At 38.5% G+C, this 27,014-nt stretch overlaps 1 protein-coding gene and 1 non-coding gene across 2 annotated transcripts; one reads left to right on the forward strand and one right to left on the reverse strand.

Moving 5' to 3' along the window:
* The first annotated feature begins 9,115 nt into the window (after positions 1 to 9,115).
* LOC110944573 (cardiolipin synthase (CMP-forming), mitochondrial) lies at positions 9,116 to 12,189 on the forward strand. Its single transcript, XM_022186233.2, has 8 exons — positions 9,116 to 9,582; positions 10,796 to 10,862; positions 10,943 to 11,017; positions 11,137 to 11,188; positions 11,333 to 11,418; positions 11,505 to 11,579; positions 11,671 to 11,765; positions 11,873 to 12,189. The coding sequence occupies exons 1-8, from the start codon at positions 9,158 to 9,160 to the stop codon at positions 11,964 to 11,966; spliced, it is 969 nt and encodes a 322-aa protein (XP_022041925.1). The 5' UTR covers positions 9,116 to 9,157; the 3' UTR covers positions 11,967 to 12,189.
* A 904-nt stretch (positions 12,190 to 13,093) lies between these two features.
* Positions 13,094 to 13,165, reverse strand: TRNAW-CCA. Its single transcript has one exon. It is a non-coding gene; the product is annotated as a tRNA-Trp (tRNA).
* Between the last annotated feature and the right edge of the window lie 13,849 nt (positions 13,166 to 27,014).

The following is a 27,014-nucleotide window of genomic DNA, read 5'->3' on the forward strand; positions in this document are numbered from 1 at the left end:
CCAGAAAACATAGTATGAGTGTGATGTCGTAATATAGCGAGAATGAGATAGAAGAGGGGAGGCGTATCTATCTAGTTAGGCAAACTAGTACGTATAGCAGAGCAGAAAGCATAAGACAAACAAGCAAGTAAACATGGGTCCGAGCTATAAGGTCAGATAAGTCGAGTCTTGCACTTGGAGTGTAGTGTTGTCACGAGTCACGGGTTATAGTCTGGTTTTTCTCAAAAAGATTTTTCCCCTTTTTTTAAAACCAAGTTCACTATAACCAATGGCTCTGATACCAATCTGTCACACCCCCAAATTCCACCTGCGGAGTATCATCCGCTTGAGGGCGCGACTGACCAGGATCCAGCCACCAATTATACTGAATAATTGAATTAGTAACCAAAGTAATACTTACTAACCATACGATTAGCAAATAACATGTTCAGAGCTTAAAGTTTTAAGTTCAAATAGTAGTAAGTAGCGGAAGCATAAGTAAAACAGTTTTAAACAAGGTTCATAGTTCATGTTTATTTAACACCCAACACAGGGGTAGACGAACACTACACGTCCCCAAGCAGCAAGCTCCTCCGTCACTGGTTACCTGCAAAGCATGCAGTAAGGTGTCAACAATAATGTTGAGCGAGTTCACTAGTTGTCCAGTTTTAATTACCAAAAACTTGTTTCACCAGTTAATTTATCCGTTTATACATGCCATGGGGAGCTACCCCAAAAGTTAGCGACTAAACTGTTTTTCCAATACCGAACACTAGGTAACCGTTGCGTTTCCGCAGGATGCCCCGATGTCAATGTTTTATCATCATTGACGGATGCCTGAGTACATTAGTTCACGCCCGATCCCATACGCGGGCACGGTGTGAGGCTGGTAAAACCTAAATAGCGCTATCAACTAATAACCCGTTCGCCTGGCCCCGGCGACTAATCGGTATTATGTAGTAGGGACTTGAGTGATAGAGTTTCGTTTAGTGCCGTTTGTTGCAATCCGTATAAACAGTAATTAACTAAAGGTTCCCAATAACAAGGGAAGAAAAGTAAGTTGTATCCCTCATAAGGGGATAGTGTTGTTTTTAGTTCCGTTTCCCAAACCACCGGGAACGCACGCTTTAGGTTGTGAACTCACCTTGGGTTGCTCGGTAGATTAATTATCCGGTAAATCACGTTGGTCACCACGTCCTAGCATGGTTACCAAATATAGGTCAAGTTGGGGTACAAGTAATCACGTATATCATACACGTATTAAACACATAGCATGCATACAAACATACATTGGGTTATTGGGCCGGCCCTAATATTTGCATAGTCAGTAACACATAGTCCAGTCAAACAGGTAACCCAATTAAACACATTGTGGCCCAATAACCAAAACAGGTAGCCCATTCGAGACAAAGCGGTCTCGACTCGAGAACGCACAGTCTCGAGTCGCAACCAGGAGGTTTCGTGTTATCATGTTTTGGTCTCGAGTGGTGCTGGTCAGGAGTCGCAACCTCAGAGGTCCCGAGTCCAGTCTCGAGTCGAGATCATGAAGTCTCAACTCGAGACCTTACCAGTCTCGAGTCCCTGAAGTCCGTCTCGAGTCGTCAAGGGATGGTCTTGAGTCGCAACCAAGGGTCTCGACTCGAGACCACAGTTACGTGCACATAAACCTTCTAGAACCTGTCACATGTACTAACCAATAGAATTCTGTTTTCATGAAATTTGGTACTAACCAATAGCATTTCCAAAAACATGTTTTGTTGTCTGATTTATAACAAAAATGGATCAAACAAGGCATCTTCAAATATTTATGTCAACATTCAAATAGTTTATCCTATATTCAAATAGTTCATCCTTCACAACCATGCATTTTTGGGAGCAAAATAACTAAGATAAAAAGGTTACTATAACACTTAACATAATCCGAATGGTTCTAATCCTCTTTTTACCAAACCGTTCATATATAAATCATGAAGAAACATGGTTAATCAAGTAAAACATGCTACTCATATCATCAAGAAAGGACCTTATCTAATCATCATACATAAACAACAACTTTTAAATATCCAACCAAAGGAGATACTAACCGGCTAGGCTCAAGGTGTGATAATATGATGAATAAGCTTCCAAGTAAGATCCGAAGCTTGAACCGGAAGTCCTTGCTATTACCGGTTTTGATCCGAGAGAGAAAGGAGAGTGGAGGTGATGCTTTAGGGTTTAAGGTTTTCTAGAGAGAGAGAGAGGGAGGATGAAGAGAGAGAGAGAGAGTGAAAGAATGATTGTTGATCAAGAGGGATAAGTTGGTTTAGAGCAAGGGTTTTATAAGCCGTTTGAGGGCCATGCACCCTATGGGTTTTTCAAGTGGGTTGCGGCCCCAACCGGCCCATTTGTTCACTGTTCACTCGAGACCGGGCGGTCTCGAGTCGGGTCCTTGGGGTCTCGGCTCACTAGCAATATTCACACATATATATAATATACATACATACAACACATAATAACCAATAATCCGTAGTTTCATTTAATAATGTATATACACGAAATGATATATATATAAGATAGTGCTCGGGGAAATTCCAGAGTGTCACAATACTAACCACATGCTCTCCATGGATACGATAGTCAACTTACCCTAGCTTCCTAGGTTAATTAGGTTTTTACATGATCAGGACGATACAATCATCAATTGTCTAATTTCTTGACTTAGAAAAAGATTCTTACCATTCGCAGAAAGATGATGGAGAAGTACTTGGACTAGAAGTACCATAGTTAATTGCAATCGAGGCATTAAGGTATCTTGCAAGACGCCTGATATTGTGTTCCAAATAGATGTATCGACAAGATATAGTTATAATTTAATAATTACAAAGCATATTAAATGATATAGGATTTGAGACATGATATAATTCAATGAGAATATGGGATCCCAACTATTAGGTTATGGTGATGAATGTATATCAAACCAATACAAAGCCCAATCTCAATCCAGATACGATTTTACTTATGGAAGTTAAAAGTTTCAACATGTTCAAGATGGGTAAGGACTGAAGTCGAACGAAGGAAGTCCAATTGTACTATTTCAAGACAATGTACCCTGAATCCCTAAAAGCCAAGAAGACAATATCAAAGATCAAGACAAGCAGGTGTCACTCGATATTGGTTTCCAGAAACTAAGAGACATATTTAAAACTGAGAGGGAGTAAGATACACGCTTTACTCGATGCACATTTTTCCCTTAACTAAATTTTGTCCCACTAGGTGTCACAACCCCTGACCCGTACCATGGTTCGGGCGCCGCGAGACAGATAACCGTGGTACCGGTGTTTATTAATTTACAGCAGAAATTTCATCAGGATCGGGTGTCAGGAAAAATAATATCAGAGTTTCAAAACACCGAATTATTTTATTTCATAACTGCGGGGTAAACCCCGTATTTACAGGAAAGGAATTTCACTGGGGAAATCCTTTAATTACCTGAAACATGTTTCTAATAATATTTGATCAACGAAAAATACTGGCGAGTGCATTCAATTTGTACAAAAGACACATTGTTATAATATATAGTATTAAGAGCAATTAAAATGTTTATATCAACCAATTACCCCAAATCGGTATTTGTCACTCGACCGGATCTGTGACTATGGTCATATCACACATTGGCTAACCTGTTGTGCAGTGGTGAAGCTTATCAAGTAATGTATACAAAACCCCACATACCGACAGTAACTATAGATTACAAAGAATTAATCACTGTAATTACAACTTTGAAAACAAGTATGGTTTTGAAAGAAATTGATAAAAATATGACTCACATTGCAGATTTAGGCTGGTAGAGCTCGCCTACTTGTTTATAACTAGTGAACCTAATTAAATATACAATGCAAACGAATTAGGTTATTAACTTAATACACCATTTACGATAATCACGAGATCGAAACCCTCACGACGAATGACAAAGTATAGCCTAGTACTGACAACACTTAAACATCCATCGGATCGGTTTTAATCAATCGGATATAGTACTGTAGCAGTGATCGAGTTATTACCCTGATATCGCAGCAGGGTTTCAAGACTCGATTTGTGATTTCGAAAGAAACAGAGCAATTATCAACATAGGAAACGAATTTTAACGCCGTAACCTGCAAACTGTTCCAGTGCCAGGCCGTAGGCTTTATAGCCAATTTTTGTGCCTCTCGTGTGTCGCGCCAGCCCCCATTGATCTTGTCACGTGGCGCGGGGAGACCCTTTTAGGCTAGGGTAGCCTCGTGTCGAATCCAGCCTGGAAAGGTGTCAAACACGAATGATACGTGTCTCAAACTCATTTTATGAGTCACGGAACAATTAGGGGATCCCCCTTGAGTTTTAGGGGGGCCTGTTACTGGTTTCATCCATTTTTAAATTTCGGGTCGCACCGTACAAGTTCGGGGTTCCCATTAGGGTTCATTAGTGTGCATTTTAGGAATAGGTAATTGAAATTTTCAAGGTTGTTACACTGGGTTTCTTTAGTAAGATTTTAATGAGGCAACATAACTAATCCTACAATATCAGTTTATCTTCTCGGTCTTGAAATACCTACTTAATATAATTCCAAATATGTTTGAGGAGAGTGTTATAAATAATCACAAGTTATAGACATAATATACCATCATTTCCCTATTTATAATTCATCAACAATTACAATTAACACATGTATATATGTGTGATATATTATGTATTAGTTTGAATAGGGTGAGGATCAAATAGGAAGTTTAATTTGGCAAGAAAGATAGGAAGCAATAGGATTATGACATATGGCAAAATTTAAAATAAAGAGGAAGGGTATTTTAGTTAATCGTATCCTTTCTTCTTCCTTCTTCTCCCCAGTAACTTCAAAACCCATCATTTTCAAAAACCCACCATCTTCAACCATTTCTTCACTTTCTATCTCAATAATCACTACATTATAGTACGAATCGTGACAAATCAATGATTCAAACACCCAATCAACGTGTTCTTCACCTTTTTTGAAGAAACCCAATTTAATTTCATACAAAATCTCGTTTTTTTCCCTGTGATTTTGAAGCGAATCACTCGATTCGTTTGATTCGATCGCTGATAAGTGTTTCTAACATTCAAATTTCATCAATCGTTGAAGAAATCGGCTTCGATCCATGTAAGAAATTCTTTAATTTCATTTTTACAATCTGGGTTTTTGATTTAGTCATTGCGTTTTACGATCTTGGCGGGGGTCCGGGGGCACCGCCCCTGGTAGCATGGTCCAAGGGGCAGAGCCCCTGGCTGGGGTCGAGCTTAATAAATTGCTTTAATAAAAATGCATGAGAAAATTTAATTTTCTATAAATTTGCCTCTGGAAAACTGCATTCGTAGACAGTTTTTGCCTCTGTAAATTGTCCTGGTTCAATGCGTTTTAGAAAGAACACTTTCTTTGGTGTTTTTATGCCATTGCGTTTTACAACTAAGGCATTTTTATGTGTTTTCTGGCCATTGCGTTTTAGAAAAACACATTTTTGAAGTGTTTTTAGTCATTGCATTTTAGGTAAAACACATTTTTGAAGTGTTTTTAGTCATTGCGTTTTAGGTAAAACACATTTTTAGGTGTTTTCAGTCCATTGCGTTTTAGAGAGAACACTTTCTTTTGTTCTTTTAGGTCATTGCGTTTTAGAAATGAGACATTTTTAAGTGTTTTCTGGCCATTGCGTTTTGTAAATAAGACATTTCTTTGTGTTTTTGATGCATTGCGTTTTAGGTAAAACACATTTTTATGTGTTTTCAGTCTATTGCGTTTTAGAAAACAGACATTTTAAGTGTTTTCTGGCCATTGCGTTTTAGAAATAAGACATTTATTTGTGTTTTTTGTGCATTGCATTTTAGGTAAAACACATTTTTATGTGTTTTCAGTCCATTGCGTTTTAGAAAGTACACTTTCTTTTGTGTTTTTAGGCTATTGCGTTTTAGAAATAAGACATTTCTTTGTGTTTTCTGGCCATTGCGTTTTACAAATAAGATATTTCTTTATGTTTTTTGTGCATTGCGTTTTAGAAAAATGTCATTTTTAGGTTTTTTTCCATTGCGTTTTACGCCACTGGGTTTTTTCCATTGTGTTTTACGCAACTGGGTTTTCGAAAAAAAAATTCGAAAATATAGCAATAGTATACTCGTTTTAAAGATTAAAAAACGCTCGTTTTTTGGTGAATTTTTATAAAAAAAATAATGTCGTATGAAAGAGTTATTAACGTTTAAAAAATGGGGGGGGGAGAATTGGAGGAGAGAGAAACTATTGCCTTGGCTTGACTAGAATGCCCCTAAACAAACCCACGCGCCTCCTCTTTTTCCTTCATTTTCATTCATTTAATCTTAACCCTTGATTAAATAAATGGATGGCCAAGATTTCTTCCTAGGCTTCCTACCCAAATAAACTTCCTATTATATCCTAACCATTAGTTTGAATTAATAGAACAAAAGAGCTCCAAACATCACAATAGGGACCAATCCTAACGAATATAGAACGGATGATGACTGTCTCTGTTGGAAAGTGGAGGGTTGTGGCGAAATTGTTGTGGGTGAAAGGGTTAAAGGAGTCTGGAGGGGTGTTTGTTGGCCGGATTTAGCGGTGTCGGGGATGGATGGTGGAACGGTGGGTTGGTGTGAGGGTTTTGAGAGGAAATTGGGGTGGAAAGAGATGAAGAAGTGATGATCATGTCTGTTGTTTTGAGCGTTATATGCAATGTGTATAATGAAATTACCAAGATACCCTCATACTATTCATAAGGTTTGCTTAGAGGGTGTTTGGGGTTGAGTTTTGAAAATAGATTATGCGTTTTGAATAATCAAAATCAGATAATTAACTGTAACAAAACGTGATGTTGAAAGATAGTGTTTGGATTTGATTATGTTGCTTGATATCACAATAATCAGATAATCAACTATTTGAGTGTTTGGCAAATATATATTTAAAAAAAATAAACAAGTGAAAAATCCTTTTCTAAACGCAAATAATGAATTTTTGGAAAACTGCGTTTTGTTGCGGTAGGGGGGAGCTGCATTTGGAAAACTGCGTTTTGTAACTTTCTAAACGCAAATAATCAATTTTTTAATTTTTTTACCCAAACACTCAAAACTGATTATTTGCGATTTCAAAACTCAATTATCTAAAAATCTCCTTCAAAACTCAACCCCAAACACCCTCTTATTAATATTTGGTAATTACTCACTACTTTCTCTCTGTTCTCTTTTGAGATGAGCTCGGTAGCAACCGACATTGAACTGGTACCTAAAATACCGACAACGAAAATCCAAAAAATGGGTACCGGTATCGAAAATACCCTATACAGTATGGTTCGATACTAGTTACGGTACGGACAGGTATTTGAAGGTAAATACCGGTACCGAACCAGTACTGGACCAAAGCGATATCGAAACACAAATATCAGTACCGAATCAATACCGAAAATCAAACCGGTCCAAAAAAACTCAATACTAGTTTCAAACCGGTAGCCGGTCCCAGTTGCTCATCCCTAATTCTCTCTATGTTCATCTCAATAACCTTAAACATTTAAAAAATGAGTAAATTACAAGTTTTGTCCTTTATGTATGTACCAAATTGCAGGCGGCGTCCTTTAACTTCAAAATTGACCGGTTTTGTCCTTAACGTTTAAAAATCTTGTATGGTATATCCTTTAATCCAAACCTAGTTAGATTTTTTGGTTAAAGTTAGTCATGTGCCTTGCACATGAGTGCACTTTTGTCATTTTACCTCCCTAAGGACTATTAAGTAGATAACTTATAACAAGGGATTAATTGTGAAAAAATAAAAAAATAAAATAAAAACAATTTCATTGCTGCATTCTCTTTCTCTCTTTAACTCCCTCTCCCCCTCTCTTCTCTCTCTCTACAAATCGCCTTGGTAAATTCCATAAAAAGGCTTTGCAGATCACACGTATACATTTGGAGTCTAAGCAACCTAATTAGAGCATAAAAGAAAGCGTACATATCTGCAATCATTAATCTTGATTTGCAAGGTCAGTTCTTCATTCACAGATATACTTTACCCTCAATAAAGTATCTCAGTTGTAAGGAATAAACATATGAGGTTCAAATTTCCATTTTGCTCTCAATGATTTTAAGATAAGTATATAAGTTTAAAATTCAATCAACTTTACGGCAATCAATGAAATTCCCATACCAACTTCAAGAAATTTGCTTGGAATTCTTAAAACGGTCACTTGTAAGAAAAGTCAAATTAGCAAAGTCACTTGTAAGAAAAGTCAAATTAGTAAAACTTTTCCTCCAATGCACTTGTTTGACCGCGACAGATGTTGAAAACCAAAACAGATGATCTAAACGTCAGACGATTTACTGGCTTGGACCACCGCCGCACCCACCCCTTCACCCAACGCTGCCTCTAACCCACCACCGTACAACCACCACCGCTAAACCCACCACTCTCATTCGCTGCCGCTTCCCGGAGTTCTCTCCGTCACTTCCCTGAGATAACTCACCGGTCAACTACACATATTAGGGTTTCATCCTCCCTCATTTTCCCCCAATTTCTTTAATTTTCCCCAATTTCACTTTCAGTGCCTTCATTTTTCGTCTGATCTAAACCTCCAATTCAACCCTACACCTTCAATTCAATCAATTTCTTCGATTCCAATGGGATGTTTCACTTTATAAGCTTCTTGTTAGCCTCACAAAATCTAATCATCGTAGAAAACATTTTCTCTTCATCTTCTTAATCAGAATTGCAGTTACCCTTCACAAAACCTAAGAGAGAGAATCGTGCAAGGGTTTTTTAATTAAAATATCATTTTATTTTTACAAAATAATCCTTATATATTACTTATTTACACAATAACCCCTAAAAAGATGAAAAAACAAGTGTACCCTCATTTGCAAGGCACATGACCATATTTAACCAAAAAAATCTAACTGGGTTAGGGCTAAAGGACATAACGTGCATGATTTTGAAACGTTAAGGACAAAACTCGTCAAATTTAAAGGAAAAAAACAGCGTCTGTAATTTGGTACAAACATAAAGGAAAAAACTTTTAATTTACTCTAAAAAATAGAAATTAGAGAGCACTAACACGTGTAAATACCTCCCACGTGTCAACTTGTTGGTCAAACCATAAAACCTCTGCAAAACCTATTTCCATCTCATCTCTTAAATTGCAATGCGCCACCAATGGCCATCCTAAGATCACTCCGGCAGCTTGCTCGGAAAACCTCCTACACCCGCCCCTTCTTCATCTCCACCCCCAATCCGACGTCGTTACGAACCCTAAGATCCTCCATCTTCCTCTCTCGCTCTTCAAACCTTCTCTCCCCTTCCATACCTAACTTCCACGGCCCACTCTTCCTCTCTTATCCTCCATGGAAGCTTCTGCAATTGGCTACACCTTTGTACTTCCAATCCGACGTCGTTTCGGTCCCTAAACTACGCCCTCTTGACTTTCTTCCAGAACCCATCAATTTAGGAACTAGTTTGGATCATAACAAGGATTCGGAGATATTTGGAAGCCGTGGTGGTGATGGATTGGTGCGGAGTTTTGTTAATTGGCCTAATTTTATTTCCATGAGTAGATTGGTTTCTGGTCCGGTTCTTGGATGGTATGATTTTTAATTCATTTATTATGTATGTTTATGGAAATGGTGATTGGTTAATGTTGTAAGAATCGCTAGGCGCTAGTCGGGCGGTGGGTACCGACTAGCGATTAATCGGATTAATAGGGATTAAGCGAAATTAATCGGATCGAGATTTTTATATGTAATTTTTAGTTATATATACACACACATTTTTTTGAAGTAGACATGTTTTAACCCCTTATTAACCCATTTTTTTAAGTAACTGGAATGAATTTATAGGCAAAAGATCAAATACAAATAATCTTAACATACTAAACATACAAACTGAAGGAAAACCCAAAAAGACAAGGTGGCATTTTTGTAATTACCACCAACTACAACCAAAAATACCTAAAAAAACACAAATTTTTTTTTTTTGGGCTGCTACTAAAAGTAGCGATTTTTTAATAAAAAATGTTAAAAAAATAAAATAAAATAATTTGTGTGTGTTTTTTTTTATTTTTTTAGATTTTTTTAGGTTTTTTGGGGGGTTTAGTTTTTAGCATTTTAGCTTGGGGGTAGGTTTTTTTTAGGTTTTTGGGGGTGGTGGGGGGGGGGGGGGGGGTTAGGTTTTTTTAGGTTTTTGGGGTGGGGGGGGGTTAGGTTTTTTTTTAGGTTTTTGGGGGGTGGGGGGTTTAGGTTTTTTTTGGGGGTGGGGGGAGTGGTTAGGTTTTTTTAGGTATATTTGTAGAGTAACTTTGATAGTTATTGATAATTACAAAAATGCCACCTTGTCTTTTTGAGTTTTCCTTCAATTTGTATGTTTAGTATGTTAAGATTATTTGTACAAGAACTTTACCCTGAATTTATAAGGGTTGGTCGAAATTTGGCCGACGTCTCGCATAAATTTGGCCAGAATAGGACGGCCATTGACCGCCTAGCAATTAATCGGCCATTAATCAGTGAACCTCCGATTAGTGATTAATTGGAGACTAATCGGAGACTAGTCGGGATTTTTACAACGATGGGTTGAAGTAGATATTCCTCCATTCTAATGTGCGGCTTTTATAGGGTTTTTTTTCCTGAGGATTCCTTCATTGTAATGTGCCCGAGATAGGCTTTTATGGGTTTCTTTTCTGTATGTATTGAGGGTTCCTCCATTGTAATGTACACTAGATAGGCTTTTATAGGGTTTATTTTGTGTATTTCCTACATGGGTCATACTTGAAAATATATATATATAACTTGTTGAATGCAGGATGATCATGCAAGATATGTATCTTCCTGCATTTATTGGGCTTGTTGTATCTGGGGCAACCGACTGGGTATGAGATCTTTTCATGTCTTGTAACAAGCACCCTTCACATCCGAATGTTCTGTTTGAGATTCTTGCTTTCTCTTGCAGTTAGATGGATACGTTGCTAGAAAAATGGGAATCAATTCTGTGGTGGGTTCGTACCTTGATCCTCTTGCTGACAAAGTAAGTGATCTTGGTTGGTTCTTTCTTTTGTGGGGTGTTTATAAGTAATAGTTGATTGTCGTATGCATGTTTTGGTGGTAAGATCATGCGTAAAAGCTTATGGGAACTTGTTAATACAGGTGCTAATTGGATGTGTTGCCATGGCCATGGTAGAAAGGGGTCTTTTGCACTGTAAGTATGATATGATTTCAGCAACTTTCCCCTTTGTTTCAACTCACCCTAAAATAATACTTGATTTGACTTGTATTTGACCCGATATTTGCAATATGAATGATTATTGGTCTCCGAATCTTTGATTTACTACTTATTATGCAGCAGGACTGGTTGCACTCGTTGTGATCCGAGATCTTGCTCTAGTTGGTGGTGCGGTGTATATAAGGGCTAACCATTTAGGTTCAAAGGTGAACTGTATTTAAGTGAATTTAGCTATTTATGGGTTTGAATCTGTGTATTTATCTGAAATTTTTGTGTGTGTATTTTGCGATAGTCAAGGAGTTGGTCTGAGTTCTTCAATCTTGATGGGGTCCGCCCGCAGAAAGTCGAACCTTTAATGATCAGTAAGGTAAACATCATGTTCTACTTGGTGTACCTTTTATTTTAGATATTACTGAAACATTCTATGAGATTTACTAATGGGTACCTTATTATTATAGGTTAATACGTGCTTCCAGCTAGCCTTGGTTACTGGGGCCCTTCTGCAACCCGAGTTTGGTACTCAGGAAACTGAATCATACATTACATACCTTAGGTACGTCTACTCAACTTCCTTCTGATTTTTATAACTAGAGGTGGTCATTATTGGCGGGTTGGGTCAGAATGGGTCATTTCTAAAGCATCAGATTTGATTTGACACAGCTGGTTAGTGGCTGCAACAACAGTGGGCTCGACTGTGGCTTACGGTACTCGACATCTGAAGAGCGGATCGATTTTCATTCGAAAGAATTCATAATCTTTGATACTGAAGCAAACAGATGAATTGGTACATAGCAGATGACTTCTTTCACCCACACACAGCTTGTCAACTACTTTTGGGACTTGTTTAGTAGGAATAAGTGACTTCAATCCTTATAGGGGCATTTCAGTTGGTTGTTAGTACAAATGATTATACTACCAAATTTGTTTGGATCATGAGTTTATGATATATGATGAGGCTTTCTGATTGCTGCTGCAAATTAGTGACCCAATAGCATGACAGAAATAATAGTATGGAATTTAGAATAGTATGTTTGCCTGTGATTCCATTAAAAAAAGAAAAGAAAAAAAAAATTGGAGTGTTTAATTTTATTTGATTTTTCTGTTTTACAAAAAAAGTTAACATGTTAGTAATTAATATTTTATATCTATAATATGTATAATAATATCATATCATTACTACAAAAATATAGGGTTTTAGTGTCATTTTGTTCTGTAGTTTTTCCATGAAACTGGACATTGTGAGTAATCTTTTGAAAACCATGATGTTGGCATTGTGAGTAATCTTTTGAAAACCATGATGTTGGTAAAAACAATATAAACGAATGGTATCATCGACGGAATTTACTGGCAGTTCATGTGTCAATATCATCCCGAGGGGATTACCGATGGAGTCTTGATGTGTCAATATCATCCCGATAGGATTACGGATGCAGTCTTAACTATGGCTATTTTTGTAGATTACTACTTTCTGAAAATATAGAGGTCAAAATGTAAAATTCATCCACATCTCACTCACAAAAATGAATATACACACGTATATTAACAAAAATGAATTCACATGTCTGTAATTCATAAGAATAAGTAAAATGGTTAATAGTTTTGAAACACAAAAGTTATTAAATATACTTGTTATAATTATTATTTGGCCACGATACGTCTTAATCTAAACTTAAATTTACTCGACCAGAAATCCGATGTGAGTTAATTATTTTCAGAATGTATATTCAATACTTGAAAGTAAATGTGAGAAGTGATTATGTTATATGAAAGTGTTTGGGGTTGAAATGTAATTGTTGTAAACTAATGGGGATGAAACGGAATTAGACAAAAGTATAGAGGTGTAAAACAAAAAAAAAAAAAAAAAAAAGGGATTAAGGGGATTGAACCCGACGTGAATCGAACACGCAACCTTCTGATCTGGAGTCAGACGCGCTACCATTGCGCCACGGATCCCTGATGTTGAAATGTTTGAAATATAAATTTATATAACTAACCTAGCTTGCTGACCGTTGACTATAATTAACCAAACTGTAAATTATTTACTATGAATGTATTTTTTTTACCTCTGAAATGATGTGCACCCATGGATTCGTGCTACACGTAAATTTTATAGGCTAGAATTAATCTTTAACAATGGGTGTAAACCAGCCAAACTATCAGTAAACTATTCAAGATCGACTTATTTAAAAAGTTGATAGAGCCAAATGTAAAAGAGCTTGGGCTTTTATTCAGGTTAATCAATAAATGAGTTTGAGCCTGAGCTTTAGATATCAAGCTTGATCCGGTTTGCGAGCCTAATTAGTTATCGGTTTGTATAATCTTTATTTAATTATTTAATGTATTAAATATAGTCTGATAATATAATTTATCTTATAGGTAAACGATCCTGTAAAAAGTCCATCTTTTGTAAGAAGTGTAAGAAATAATCTTGCAATGACAAGTGTCCCTCCTCTTAATTAATTTAAAAGGGTAGATTAGTAATTGTACATTTTTGTCATTTAATTGATTTACAATATAACTGGAAAAAGGATTCGAGTCATTTAATTCATTTAAAAGGATTCGAGCCTTGGCAACCCCAAGTATTGAATTCCGGGTGGGATAATCACCGCCAGGCAGCTATGGGGCTAAGCTAGCTTGCGTGAGTTGAAATACTCCGGCGGCCGGGAGGTCCGTGCACTAACCCCCCCCCCCCCAATATAACTGGAAAAAAACTGGCGATGAGAATTTTTAGGGATTGATCGTTTCATCTCCATCTCCGATTCAGATCATCTTCTCCGACCATCTTGAATCATAGTCAATTTATCCAGTTATTTTAAAACATCACGCCATGAATCTGATTATACAATGTCTCCATATAAAACACCATGACTTGAGTCATAGATGTTTAAAACACCACACCATGAACAATGTCTACAGATAAAACACCATGACTTGAATCATAGTCATGGTGTTTTAAAATCTGGGAATGTTTTTGTATTGATAAAACACCACGCCATGAACAATGTCTCCTGATAAAACACCATGACTTGAATCATAGATGTTTTAAAACACCACGCCATGAACAATGTCTCCAGATAAAACACCATGACTTGAATCATAGTTATGGTGTTTTAAAATCTGGGAATGTTTTCTATTGATAAAACACTACGCCATGAACAATGTCTCCAGATAAAACACCATGACTTGAATCATAAGCGTTTAAAACACCACGACATGAACAATGTCTCCAGATAAAACACCATGACCTGAATCATAGTCAATTTATCCAGTTGTTTTAAAACACCACGCCATGAATCTGATTATAGATCTATTTATGATAAAGTATGAAGAAATTCGTTGATTTTTTGGAGATTGATGACGGTTACCATATAATTCGCTGATCTTTAGGAAGTTGATGGGGGTTTTGAAACGGTTACCATATTTGAAACGTTGGAAAAGTCACTATTGCCCTTCAATTTTTACATAAGGTCCTTCTAATTAAAACACAATTTACATTTTATACCCTATTGATCTCAACCATTAGAGCAAATATCCAATGGTTTAGAACACTTCTTACCCTTCTTACATTTTAGACACTTTTTACCATATCCCTACCCTTATCTTATATACCAAATTGTTATAAAAATAATGTAGTAGTATATATTATAATATTTTTATATAAGAGTCATGGTTATAGTATATATGTAGATAATTATAACAAAAATAGTTCAAAAATAACAAACAAGCCGAGCCTGATCCTGAAAAACTATTCACGGGCTGAGCTCGAGCTTTAGAAATATAATTGTTAACAAACCGAGCTTGAGCCTATACGCTCTCGCACTTAGCTCGGCCCGTTTACGCCCCTAGTCTCTAATGTTGGCCTAACGTCGAGACCATCACAACATGTGCATATGCAAAAATTTATCTAAATAATAAGGCGGGGGTGTAGAACTGTAATAGTAAGGAAGTTGATACCGATATTGAGCCAGAGGCCGGAGCCAAACCCAACAGATAGACTCGAAAACACCGACCAGATACTCAAAGTTGACCCAAATGGGGGTATGGTTCGTGACACCTGCTAAGATAAGAATGCAGGGTGTTGCTACAACAAATACGAGACCAAGGGTAGTAGACTGACTGGTTAGGCAAAAGGTTTGAAGGGTTCCGGTTTGCCTAACGCAGGTCGTGGGGTCCCCCCACGTTTGCTAGACGTAGGAGGAGGTTCACTAGTTCTATTGTTGTTTACTTGAAATCCTTGACTGAAATAGATTCAGCCTTGGATGTTATTATTAGCGAAGTTATAATATTTGAAGTGAAGAAGAGAAGCATGCATGAAGCAAGTTCTCGAGGGAGAAGAAGAAATACCAGAGATCAAGGAACATCTGAGCTGATCGGAATGTCCTGCATGAATGACATGGGCTGTCATTTATAGAGGAAAGTTCTTCCCAAAGGGGGAACCTTTGACTAGTGAACCTCAACTGCAATAGGGGACTTACCCATTTAGGGGTTAAAGGCTTCGGACCTGCGGGTAAAAGGATGTTTCCTTTGCACATGTCACTTTTACGGCTGAGAGGAGAGTTGGTGGGTTACCAGTGATGTGACTGGTTACTGTGCTTGTTCTTTTTGTTGTTTACCATAACTCGCGGGTTTTGAACCTTTTATCCGTTTAACCTTTTAAGCTGTTATGTGTTTTATTATTGAGACTTGAGCTACCCCCACCATCAGCCCCCCAAGTTAGAGGTGTTTGGGATGTATGCTAAAATGCTTCTGACTTTACACATTTCTTTTATTGCTTGAAGGCTTCAAGGGTTTATGAGCAGTTGAGATTTTGAATTTTTAAAGTGACAACTGATGTTGATGGGTTGCAGTTATCGCAGGCGGCGGTTGTAATTACCTGTTGTGTAATTATAACTCCCCTTCTTATCATTTATCTCTTTTTTATTTACATAATAACTATCTTCATTATTTTCTTCAAGCATTCCATCGGTCCTTTCTTACGTTCAGGTTAGTCATCATCCCGCCTTCTTCATTTTTTTCTGTTCTTCGTTTAATCGCTTATCATGGGTGCTCGTAAAGAACTTTCGGTCAGCTATTCTCGTCTCACTCAAGAGGAAGTGGAGGCGTTTTGTATGGAAGGGGGGTTTGGTTTGAAATACAATCCGGTTGCACCGGGTTGTGACAAATCTATTGATCAATGCCCTGCTTGGTCAATCGCTTTGTATTGTCGTCATTTCGAGTTCTCCAATCTTCGTCATCCATTCTCAATCTTTGTGTTAAATGCTTTGGAATATTATCGAGTCTCGTTTGGTCAAATCCATCCTTAGGGTTTGGCTAGGGTTTTACATTTTGAGGTTTTGTGTCGAGCCTCCGGCTATGATCCCTCTTTGTTGTCATTCCGTCGGTTCTTCCGCTTAGCGAAGAATGGTGATTGATTCACTTTTGAAACGTCTAAAATTGATATTGCTTGGTTTCGTCCATGGTTACCACTCTTGGTGCCTGGAAGGACCGGTTCTTTTGGGTCTCAGAGTTAATTGTTCCTTTTAAAATGATTTGGAGACACCCAGACGTTGTTCTCAATGAACCGGAACCCTCTGATTCTGAATTAAATAGTTGTTTTCTTAAGGCCATCCGGGAATGTCCTTCGAGGATTCGACCATTTCCTGAACATTTGCTAGTGTTGTTGGGTATTAGCAAATTATGGGATTAAACTAATCGGGATCCAGTTCTTATGAGGAGTGGTCAGGGTATGCATTTTACTTGTCTGCTTTTTTACATTCCTTTTGATTGTTTGCTTATATTCTTGTTTCTCATGAGTTTTGTAGTTATGTCTGCATTGGATTTTGTCAAAAGTGATGATACGTCGGATGTTGCATTCACGGATGCTGAAGCTGCAGCGGGTGATGATGTTGTTGTTAGAGGTTCTGAACACAGGTTTGAGGATACAGGGTATGTGAGTATTCCAAATGTGAAGGGTTTCACCAAGACCGCTGCTCCTAAGACTTCGACCCGTCGCTCTGCTCGACGTATATTGAAAGGTGCTCCTCATTCCACTTCTTCTGATCATATGGATTTGAGTGATGATATCGAGGTTTCTGGGGAACAGGGTCCCAGTGTTGATGCTGAGAAAGAGAAGAATTTGATTGTTCTTGGTAAGAAAAATTCTGCGGGCAAAAAGGCTATGGTGACTTCTGTTCAAGGTTCGCCGAGGAAGGATGTTGAGGGTTTGAGTGAAGATGAGATTTATGTCCCCAATTGGGGTGTTAAGGTTGGAGATAGTTTCAAGGATGCCAACGTTTGTGCTAATGTGTTGGCTGACTTTGCTCCCCCTGGTGTTCGAGGTTCCATATCGGAGATGGAGGCTAATACTATGCTTTCGAGGTTGATCTTGAGCTTCTGCAACCTTTCTGCCTTAGTGGCTGAGGGTGTTACTCGTTTTCGTAAGGGGATGCAGGAGTATGAGGAGTTTTCGAAGAAGAAAGAAAAGATGAAGGCTCTATGGCAGCCATGAAGAAGGATATTGATAGCTTTTCAAAAAAGGAGGAATCTTGGGTGAAAAAGGTTGGTGAGCTGACTCGTAGGCATGAGATTGAAATTGGGGATTTAAAGAAGAAGATGGAGGCAGATAAGTTACAACTGAAGGCTGATCGGGAAGCCTTGGATGTCTAGAAGAAAGCCTTTGCAGAGGAGAAGGAAGGCTTGAAGGCTTCCGTGGTTCAAGCTACTTGTGATAACTAGTGGCTTATTGAGCAAGGCTTTCAGCAGGTTGTCACCTATCTCCTTCATTCTAATGAGTTTAATTCTGCCCTTGGGGATGTTTACACAAAGTTGTTGAACTATGGGAAGCATTTGGGTTTGGTTGCTGGTTTCAAGCTTCATGAGTCGGGTCAGGCTTTGGAACAATCTCCTTTGTTCCGACCTAAAGCTTCTGAAATTTTCAAGGAGTCTGTTCACAAAATGGAAAGGCTAACTTATCCTTATGTAACTGAAGTTTATTCTTGCTTTGGTAAACCCCTTTCCATGTTACAGGGATTGAAACCGGCTGGGCTTAATGAGAAAGTTTGCTCTGAAGTGCTTGAATCCTTGTCCAAGAAGCGTTCCCGTTCGGGTGATAGTGAAGAAACCTTCTCAGAGGATGCGGATGTCTCTAAAGAAGCAAGCCTTGAAGGTTCAGCTGTTACAGGTGATGGTGGCCAGAAGGCCAAGAAGGCGAAGAAAGCTAAGAAAGGCAAGGGTGATGGAGCCGGGGCTTCGAAGCCTTCTTCTGATGTTTGAACAATCTATTCGTAGCTATCTTAGCACCTTTTAAAACAATTCTATGTTTTGTATGTTTTAAACTTGTTTCTTTAGAGGGAACCGTTTAGGTCCTTGTGATGGTTGAAGCCTTGAAGGCTTTATTGAACAACCATGTAGGTTTAAGGCCCTTAAGGCCGTTGATGCTATGCTTGAACTTTCTAACACTTGTGCTATATTTGTTCTCTTTTATTCTTGTGCTCCTTATGACTTTTTATGGTATCTTGGTTTTGTGTTTATGCACCTTCTAAGGAAACCTTTTAGGTTATTTGTAGCTTAAAGCCTTCGAGGCTTCCAGCTGATGTTTGATGCTTATGGCCTGGTATTTCCCAGTGTTATTAATCCTAGGTTTCATTTAGCTTCTGTTTGTGTGTTGTTGTTTTATTTTTTCCCTTGTGTTTTTGTTTGTTTAATTGCCTTTGTTGATGGTGTGTTTTCCTTATGTTACTTATACCTTGAAGGGTTCAGCGTTGCAGTCACTTAGCCTTGGTATTTTTTAACAAGAAGGCATAACACTTATCATATTATCACTCTTATCTATTTTAACTTTAGTTCGTAAGCCTGTCTATGAGACTTTGTTTTTTTGAAAAACTTCTAAGGTTTAAGGAACATTTGGTGAATGTTGTTCAGACCTGTCTATGAGACTTATTAGAATATTTTCTAAGTCTCATGGAGTTGTATTGATATAGGAACTCACCCCTTATATAGGTCCATTCAACCCTTGAACCTATTGAGCGATGTGGCCTGGGAGCTCATCCCCTTACATGACCCATGTCATGGAGTTTTTTGCTAGGTTCTCAACCTGATTATAGGATAGAAAGACAAGTTATAACAAGAACTTCATTGTTCATTCATCAAAGTGTGTAGATTACAAAGGAACAAAACCACTTTGCTAACTTCTTCTAACACATGTTTTTCTAGACGTGGAACCTTTTAAGGTTTTTGCAGTTCCAATGTCTGGGAAGCTTTTTGCCATTTTGGTCAGCCAACTTGTAGGATCCTCCCTTGTGAGCTTCGATGATGGTATATGGCCCTTCCCACTTGGGGCCAAGTTTTCCCTGGCTTTCCTTCTTGCTTGCCTCGTTGTTTCTGAGGACGAGGTCACCAGGCTTGAACCATTCTTGTTTCACCCGAGCATTATAGTAAGATTCCATCTTTTGTTTATATCTTTCTTCTTGAATAGCTGCTTGATCCCTTGCTTCTTCTAGGAGTTCCAAGTTCAACATCGTATCTTGCTTGTTTGCTTCTAGATCAATGTTGAACGTTCTTTTTGTTGTAACTCCTATTTCTGCTGGGATTACAGCATCGGATCCAAACACCAAGCTATATGGTGTTTTCTTGTGGCTTGTTTTTCAGTGGTCCTGATTGCCCATAACATGTTTGGGAGTTCTTCAAGCCAGTTGGTATCATGCTTTCCCAATCGTGTTTTAATGCCTTCCACAATGCTTCGATTTGTTCTTTCGACCTGGCTGTTGGATTGAGGGTAGGCCACTGAGCTGAATACTTGTGTTATTCGAAACTCTTTGCACCATGAGCTGACGGGCTTTTCAGCAAATTGTTTTCCATTGTCTGTGACCAACACTCCTAGCAACCCAAATCGGCAAATGATGTTTTCCCATACAAAGTCAATGATTTGCTTCCCTGTTATCTTTGCCAATGGTTTCACCTCCGGCCATTTAGTGAAGTAATCTACAACTACTAGAAAGAATTTGACTATTCCTTTGGCCGGAGGAAATGGTCCGACAATATCCATTCCCCATTTGTGGAATGGCCAAGCAGATGAGATGGGAACCAAGTCATGCTTTGGGCTTTTTGGCTCTGGGGCATGTATTTGACAGGCTTCACATTTTTTCAGCTGGTCGCTTGCATCTTGGTGCATTGTGGGCCAAAAATACCCGAGGTTCATCAACTTTGAGACCACTGTTCTTGGGCCGAAATGAGCCCCCACAAATTCCCTCATGAACTTCTTTGATCAAGTATTGTGTAACATCCTGGTTTTTGTCACTTTTTACGTTTTGCACACTTGAACTCGATGAGGTTTAACTACGAGACGGTTAAAGGCGATGGACTCGATAATTTGGTTTTATAAACTCCGAGGGGTCCGGTCGCAATTAAGAAAAGTGGTTTTAGTAATTATTTTGGAACAAATAAAATAAAATAGAAAGTAGAGGGGCAGTGTTGTAAATATGGAATTAAATAAAGGCACATAAACACTAGCTACGGAGGTTTTTGTGGCTGACCAAAGGAACGAAAGAGAGAGGGAGTTCGGGATCGGAGGTTATTCGAAGACGGTTTTCAGACTTTCGAGTGGGAAACATCATATCATGATCAGGTTAACTCTATTAGCATTTTCTCGCGTTATTTCATTCAGTTCGTTTTGCATAAGTTTGGTTTGGGTTCCGGTTGAGTTGTGGGGAGGATGAGTGACGCCGGTGGCGGCCGTCTGGGATGAAGATGGCATGTGTTGATGGTGGCGGTTGTGATCGTTGTTGTGGTTAGCGGCGAAGGTGGTGGTGTTTGATGATGGCGAGCTACGGAGGCGGCGTAGATGGCGTTTGGTGTGGATGTCGATGAACGGGTTTGAGGAGATGAAGGTTGGCAGGGATTTTCTCATGATACGCTGCATGGTTTACTGCGAGTATTATGTCGAAACAATTAGGCGCGCGAGGTTGGTAGAGTATGGATTAAAGCGGTGTTGCAGGTTACTCATGGTGGGGATGGTAATTTTTGGTTGTGATGAAGGTCATGAATAGGTCGCATGGGGTTAATCTGTTTTAAGGTTTTCATTGGTAGAGCACAAATGGTATGGAACGTTAACATCATAATAATTCACGAGGTATAGCATTAAACCCACTTTGTTTTGCATGTACGGATGGGAAATGAAGAAGCAAATACCTAGATAGGTGAAGCATACAAGCAAGTTGGTGTATACCATCTATCGAAGCAAAATATTGCAAGCAGGCACACAAGCATGTCAAAAAGTCTAACTGTCTAAGAATCATCGAATTAAAAGAACCAAGCATAAGCTAGTGAATTAATTTAACCAAGCACACAAGCAGGTCAATTATTTTAAGCTAGAAGGTTCGCTATTGGGGACGACTTTGCTAGATGGTTGGCTCGTGGATCTGGAAGCTTTGTAACCGGTGAGTTCTAATCCCCTTTTTCTTAAATATTTTTGGGGCTAGCATACATGTTTTTCACATGTTTTATACGTTTCATGAGTGTTATATATTAACGAGTTACGCAATAAAAATGTTTTATAAACATTTTTTTAACAAACAATATTTTTATACGACGTACTGATTAATCGGGCTTTAATAGTCCTGCGTAGGCGTATGACGTTTTATTTAGTAATATCGAGGTCGTATAGGTATGGGGCGTGGTAGATGTTGATATTTAAAGCACTACTTGTGTCGTGAAAAATTTTAATTGGTAACTCTTTCATAGTTTTCGAACCTTAGTGGTAGCGGGAATGTGAAGGTAGTAGTTGTCGGGTAGTTGACATGCTTCTAACCTTGTATGTGTATCTATGTGCTTTACGTGAATTAGCATCCTTGAGGTGCTTGATGTGGGTTAGTTGTGATGCCGGCCTTACCTCTGGGGAGACGTCAGGTCATGAGATGCGGGTTATTTGTGATGGCGGCGTTACCTTCGAGGTGGCGTCAGGTCAGGGTATGCGAGTTACTTGTGATGGCGGCGTTACCTTCGGGGTGGCGTGAGGTCACGGTATGCGAGTTACGTGTGATGGCGGCGTTACCTTCGGGGTGGCGTCAGGTCACGATATGCGAGTTACTTGTGATGGTGGCGTTACCTTTAGGGTGGCGTCAGGTCACAAGAAGCACCCTTGAGGTGCTTAGTTGATGGTCACGATTTGTGACAATGTTATAGCCCTAGTGGCAATGACGATTTATGTGGGAGACGATGATGGCTGCAGTTTAGTAACCTGACCCAAGGAGGGGGGTTACATGCGGCAATATGAGACGAGCTATGGTCACTTCTTAGTGATTTGACCTAATTATGTGTTAGGTTCCACCTTATTTGCTTATGTGTTTCACGCTAGTTAAATGGTGGGTAAATGATGATTATTTGTGTACTTGACGAATGATGTTAAATGATGTGGGTGACGAATGATGTTCTATTATGCGGTTGTCGAGTGGTGTTAAATTGTGTAGTTGTCAAACGAGATCAAGTTACAATTGAGTTTTAGGACATTAATTGTTATGTTCTAGATACGAGTCGGTTTGGTTCATGGTCCTATTAATTAAGATGCATTGCGGGTTATCCTTTGGTGTCTAAGCAATCTGATCCATATCGGAAAGGATTACTGGTAGGATGATTAGACCGAGGATATAGGTGGAGTTTTGGGTTACGGGTTGGAGTCATAAACTTTAAAATAATGTTAATGTATTTTAATAAACGATGGTGGTCTTAAAATGATGGTGTTTTGGGTTTTCAAATAAAGCATTTGGGATGTTTTTTTAAATGCTTCAACTAAACTGTTAGAACTCATTCAGCGTAGCTGACTTTTGCATGTATGTTAGATTGTTTTGCAGGTGTGTGATTCGAGTCGGCGTTGCTCTTGGCTTGCAGATGAGATTACTCGTTTATATGGTGGAATGCATTCGATTTGTTAGAAACTAAATAACATTTTAAGTTTTATTTAATCATGTACTGTCTTAATTAAAATTTCCGCTGCGTATTTTTGAGAAAAGACTTATTTTCAAACAGTACACTGTGATGTGACCCGACTATAGGGCACCCGGTTTGGGGGCCTTACATATTGACTTTGTTCCAGGCCAACACAGCGAAGCAGCAGTGAAAGGTATCCTTTTTTTATAAAGGACATTTTCTTGTAGCACGTATTGTCTTGACTTTATTCGAACCCTTCCGGCTTCTACCTGATCACTTGGTAGCTCACCATTTGTGAGGAATTTAATCAAAGGGGTCATCCAATTCGGGCTTTCTTCAGTGATGACATCCTGTACCTCGAGCTCTTGAATTGATGATTGCTTCAACACTTTAACCAATACTTTTTTGTGAGGTGGGCAAAGGTCAATGAAGCGAGTTTTCTTAGTGCATCAGCTTTTTTGTTTTGCGATCTCGGGACTTGTTTGATTATGCATGTTTCAAATGTACTCATAAGCTCCTTTGCCTTTTCACAGTACTTCTTCATGTTTGGTTCTTTGGCTATGTAGTTGTCACTCACTTGGTTTGAAACGAGCAACGAGTCTGTGAAGACTTGAAGCTTTTTGACACCCATTTTTCTTGCAAGCTTGAGTCCTGCAACCAATGCTTCGTACTCGGCTTCGTTGTTTGTAGTATGAAATTCAAGCCGAAGAGCATACGTGAATTCCAATTCATTAGGATCAATCAGGACTAGCCATGCTCCTGACCCTTCAATGCTAGAAGCTCCGTCGGTAAAGAGCTTCCAAGTATGGGGGTCAGAAGGTTCAGTAGAGGCTGTATTGACTTCCGTTATCGTTTCCTTGGGTATTTCCAAAATGAAATCAGCCAAGATTTGGGCTTTCACACCTTTTCTTGGAACATAGGTGATGTTGTGTTCACCTAGTTCCACAACCCATTTGGCTAAACGTCCAAAAGTTTCAGGTTTTTCAAGCACATTTTTGATTAGTTGGTCCGTGACCACTTGAATGGGATGTGCTTGAAAGTACCTTCGAAGCCTTTTGGCTGTTTTTACTAGTGCAAGAGCAAGTTTTTCCAGTGGGGATACTTGGTCTCTGCTAACTTCAAGGTTTTACTGAAGAAGTAAACAGGTACCTGAGCCTTGTTTCTTCCGAAGGTCAGGACTGCACTGATTGCTTCCTCAGCAATTGATAGGTAGACAGAGATCAGTTCCCCTATTTCAGGAGCGGCGATGTTTGGTAATGAAGCCAGGTGCTGTTTCATTTGGTTGAAGGCTTCTTCTGCTTCCTCTGTCCACCTGAAGTCCCTTTTGTTTGTACACCCTTGAAGGGTTTTGAAAAGAGGAAGGGATCTTTCTACCAACTTAGAGGTAAAATGCTTCAAGGCTGCCAGTTTACCATTCAAGCTTTCAGCCTCTTTTTTACTTTGTGGGGATTTTGTATCCAGGATAGCTTTTGTCACACCCTGACTTTTGCGGAAGCGTGATTATTGGTGTGACTTCTTAATACCATTGCATATGATCATAACAACACTATATGATAAAACCAGTAGGTGTACATCCATTAATTTAAGTTTAAAAGTAGTACAACACAATTGTCTGAAATGACGTGACCAAATTCAAGTTACAAGCCATAACATGTTTTAAGGAGTTCAAAAAGACTCAACAAAAGATTTTAAAACAACCCAGAGTTTAGGACCACGTATCTCGTCCAGGATTAAGATACGCCTCCTAAGCCCTAATGACTTGGATGACACATTTATTCACAACGCAGCTTAAAAACTCCAACGCCCGCCAGATCCATTTACTAATTCCCTGAAATACATGTAGTTTGAAAAAAATCAACAAAAGTTGAGCGAGTTCATGTGTAAGTGAGTATGTATAAACCTTTGTAAAAATGTCTGTGTGTATGAAAATCCCTGGTATGTAGCAATTAAGGAAAAAGAGACCACCATTGGGTTGCAAAGCCAATGATAAGTGTGAAGTGATGCAGGAAGACTCAAACCTAGCAGATTTGTGCGTCAGGCACTTAGTCATCTCATGGTCCACTCAGCGGACTCAGGAGTGGGGCTCGCTACACCCAAATAGATCTATCACTAATGTCCCTCGGTCCTACAACGAGGATTAATGGCCTTAAGTGTCATGCCCACCACTCACATGTTCGCGTAATAAAAACCCTCCTTAAGTTAACCATACCATGTAAATAAATGTCTGTAATGTCTGTAAATGTCTGTAACATGTATTTCACCCCCGAGGTGTAAAACTGAAAACAGATAAAGAGAAAAGGGGGACATGAACTCACTGTATTGCGTCTTCGGTACTTGTAACCCAAATCTCCTCAGCAAACACGACTACCTACAATGGTCTAACGTCTATTAGACGAACGGGTCGTGCCTTGTCTCAGTATTTATGTTTTTGAGTTACGTTTCTTATATTATTTCGAGTGATAATTATTTGTCAAAATAATTAATACTTCAACTTAATCATATGTCGTGTTGGAATATTTGTTCATTCTATATTCTAGTATCAATACTTCTAAAGTATCTTATATACGCATTTCCTTCCCAAGGATGGGATGCCGGAAATATATTTTTAAGTCCCTTTTAGAGAATATATATTTAACCATATTCATGTATGAAACCAACCTCCGATACTTTGTATTTTGTGATAAATATTATGACGAGTTTTATCTTTGAAAACAAAATCTAAAGTATACTAGTAAACACCCGTCTCAAAAATATTTATTAAGTGTTAGGATTTTCGGAAAATTTCATCTTAGTCTCCTTTGTAAATAGGGGTGTCCATGCTTCATAGCATATCATTTTCTTTTACGTATATCCCGTAGTTCATTTTCAATAATCAAACCGACATATAGACATACAAAGCATTACTTACTTTATTTCAGCTTCATCACCCAAAACTGGACTGTTTTCGAGGATTTTTATAAAATAGTTAACCTTTTCCAAAAATTCCCAAATTTTTACAGAATGACTCATACGATGCAAATTTTATTGTGTAAGAATATCAGGGTCCAGTTCATTACCAATATTTTATAGAAATTTATTTACCCGACTGCAATCAGATTTGTTACTTTCTGATTGTAGTTTACGGAATAATTCACTAAGAATTAACCGTAAGTCTGATTGACGAAATTCCAGTTGGAGGATCATCGTGACAATGGTGACCATCTACTGTAAAAATTCCATGAGTTGATTCTACTCAGGTTTCAAGTTATGACTCCGAATACAACACACTTTTCCTGCAGTAAAAACACAGCTTAAGCTGCTGTCCAAAAACAGTCCTTTAAAAATAGTAAACGACCTCGAAAAATTACGATTCTAGTGCCATTTGTTCGGATATTCCAAAATGCATATTTTAGGCTTCAGAAAATCAGTTTTTCGATTTAAAACGGTCCAGTTACAGCCTGTTGAAGTTGGCTGGAAATACCAATCAGCTTGCTGTTTACAATGTAAAAGTTACTAAAAACGCGTCAACGATTGTTCTAACAATGGGTTTATCGAGAAATCAATGATCAAACAACATGCATACTTAGACCAACATAATAAAACCAGATTTTATCACTACATAAGTTTGTGTTTAGGTTCCTTGTTCACTTTCTCTTTGTGTTCTTATTTTAAGCTTCAAACAACAATGTTTCGAACAATCAACGTAGAAATGATTCATGAGCTAGATCAAAGACTTACTACTAGCACAAGGGCTAGGTATGAACTTGTGAACGAGAAATGATGGTGAAAGAGGTGTGAGAATGCAAGTGGTGATGCTTCTTCAAGACTCTGATGCTCCAAACTCCACAGGACTTCTTTCTAACACTTGTTTTAGACTTATAAAGGATCAAAGGAGTGGAGGTTGAAGTGATGGTGGTGGTGGCGG

This window comes from Helianthus annuus, chromosome 1 (genome assembly GCF_002127325.2).
Source record: "Helianthus annuus cultivar XRQ/B chromosome 1, HanXRQr2.0-SUNRISE, whole genome shotgun sequence".
Classification (NCBI taxonomy): Eukaryota; Viridiplantae; Streptophyta; class Magnoliopsida; order Asterales; family Asteraceae; genus Helianthus; species Helianthus annuus.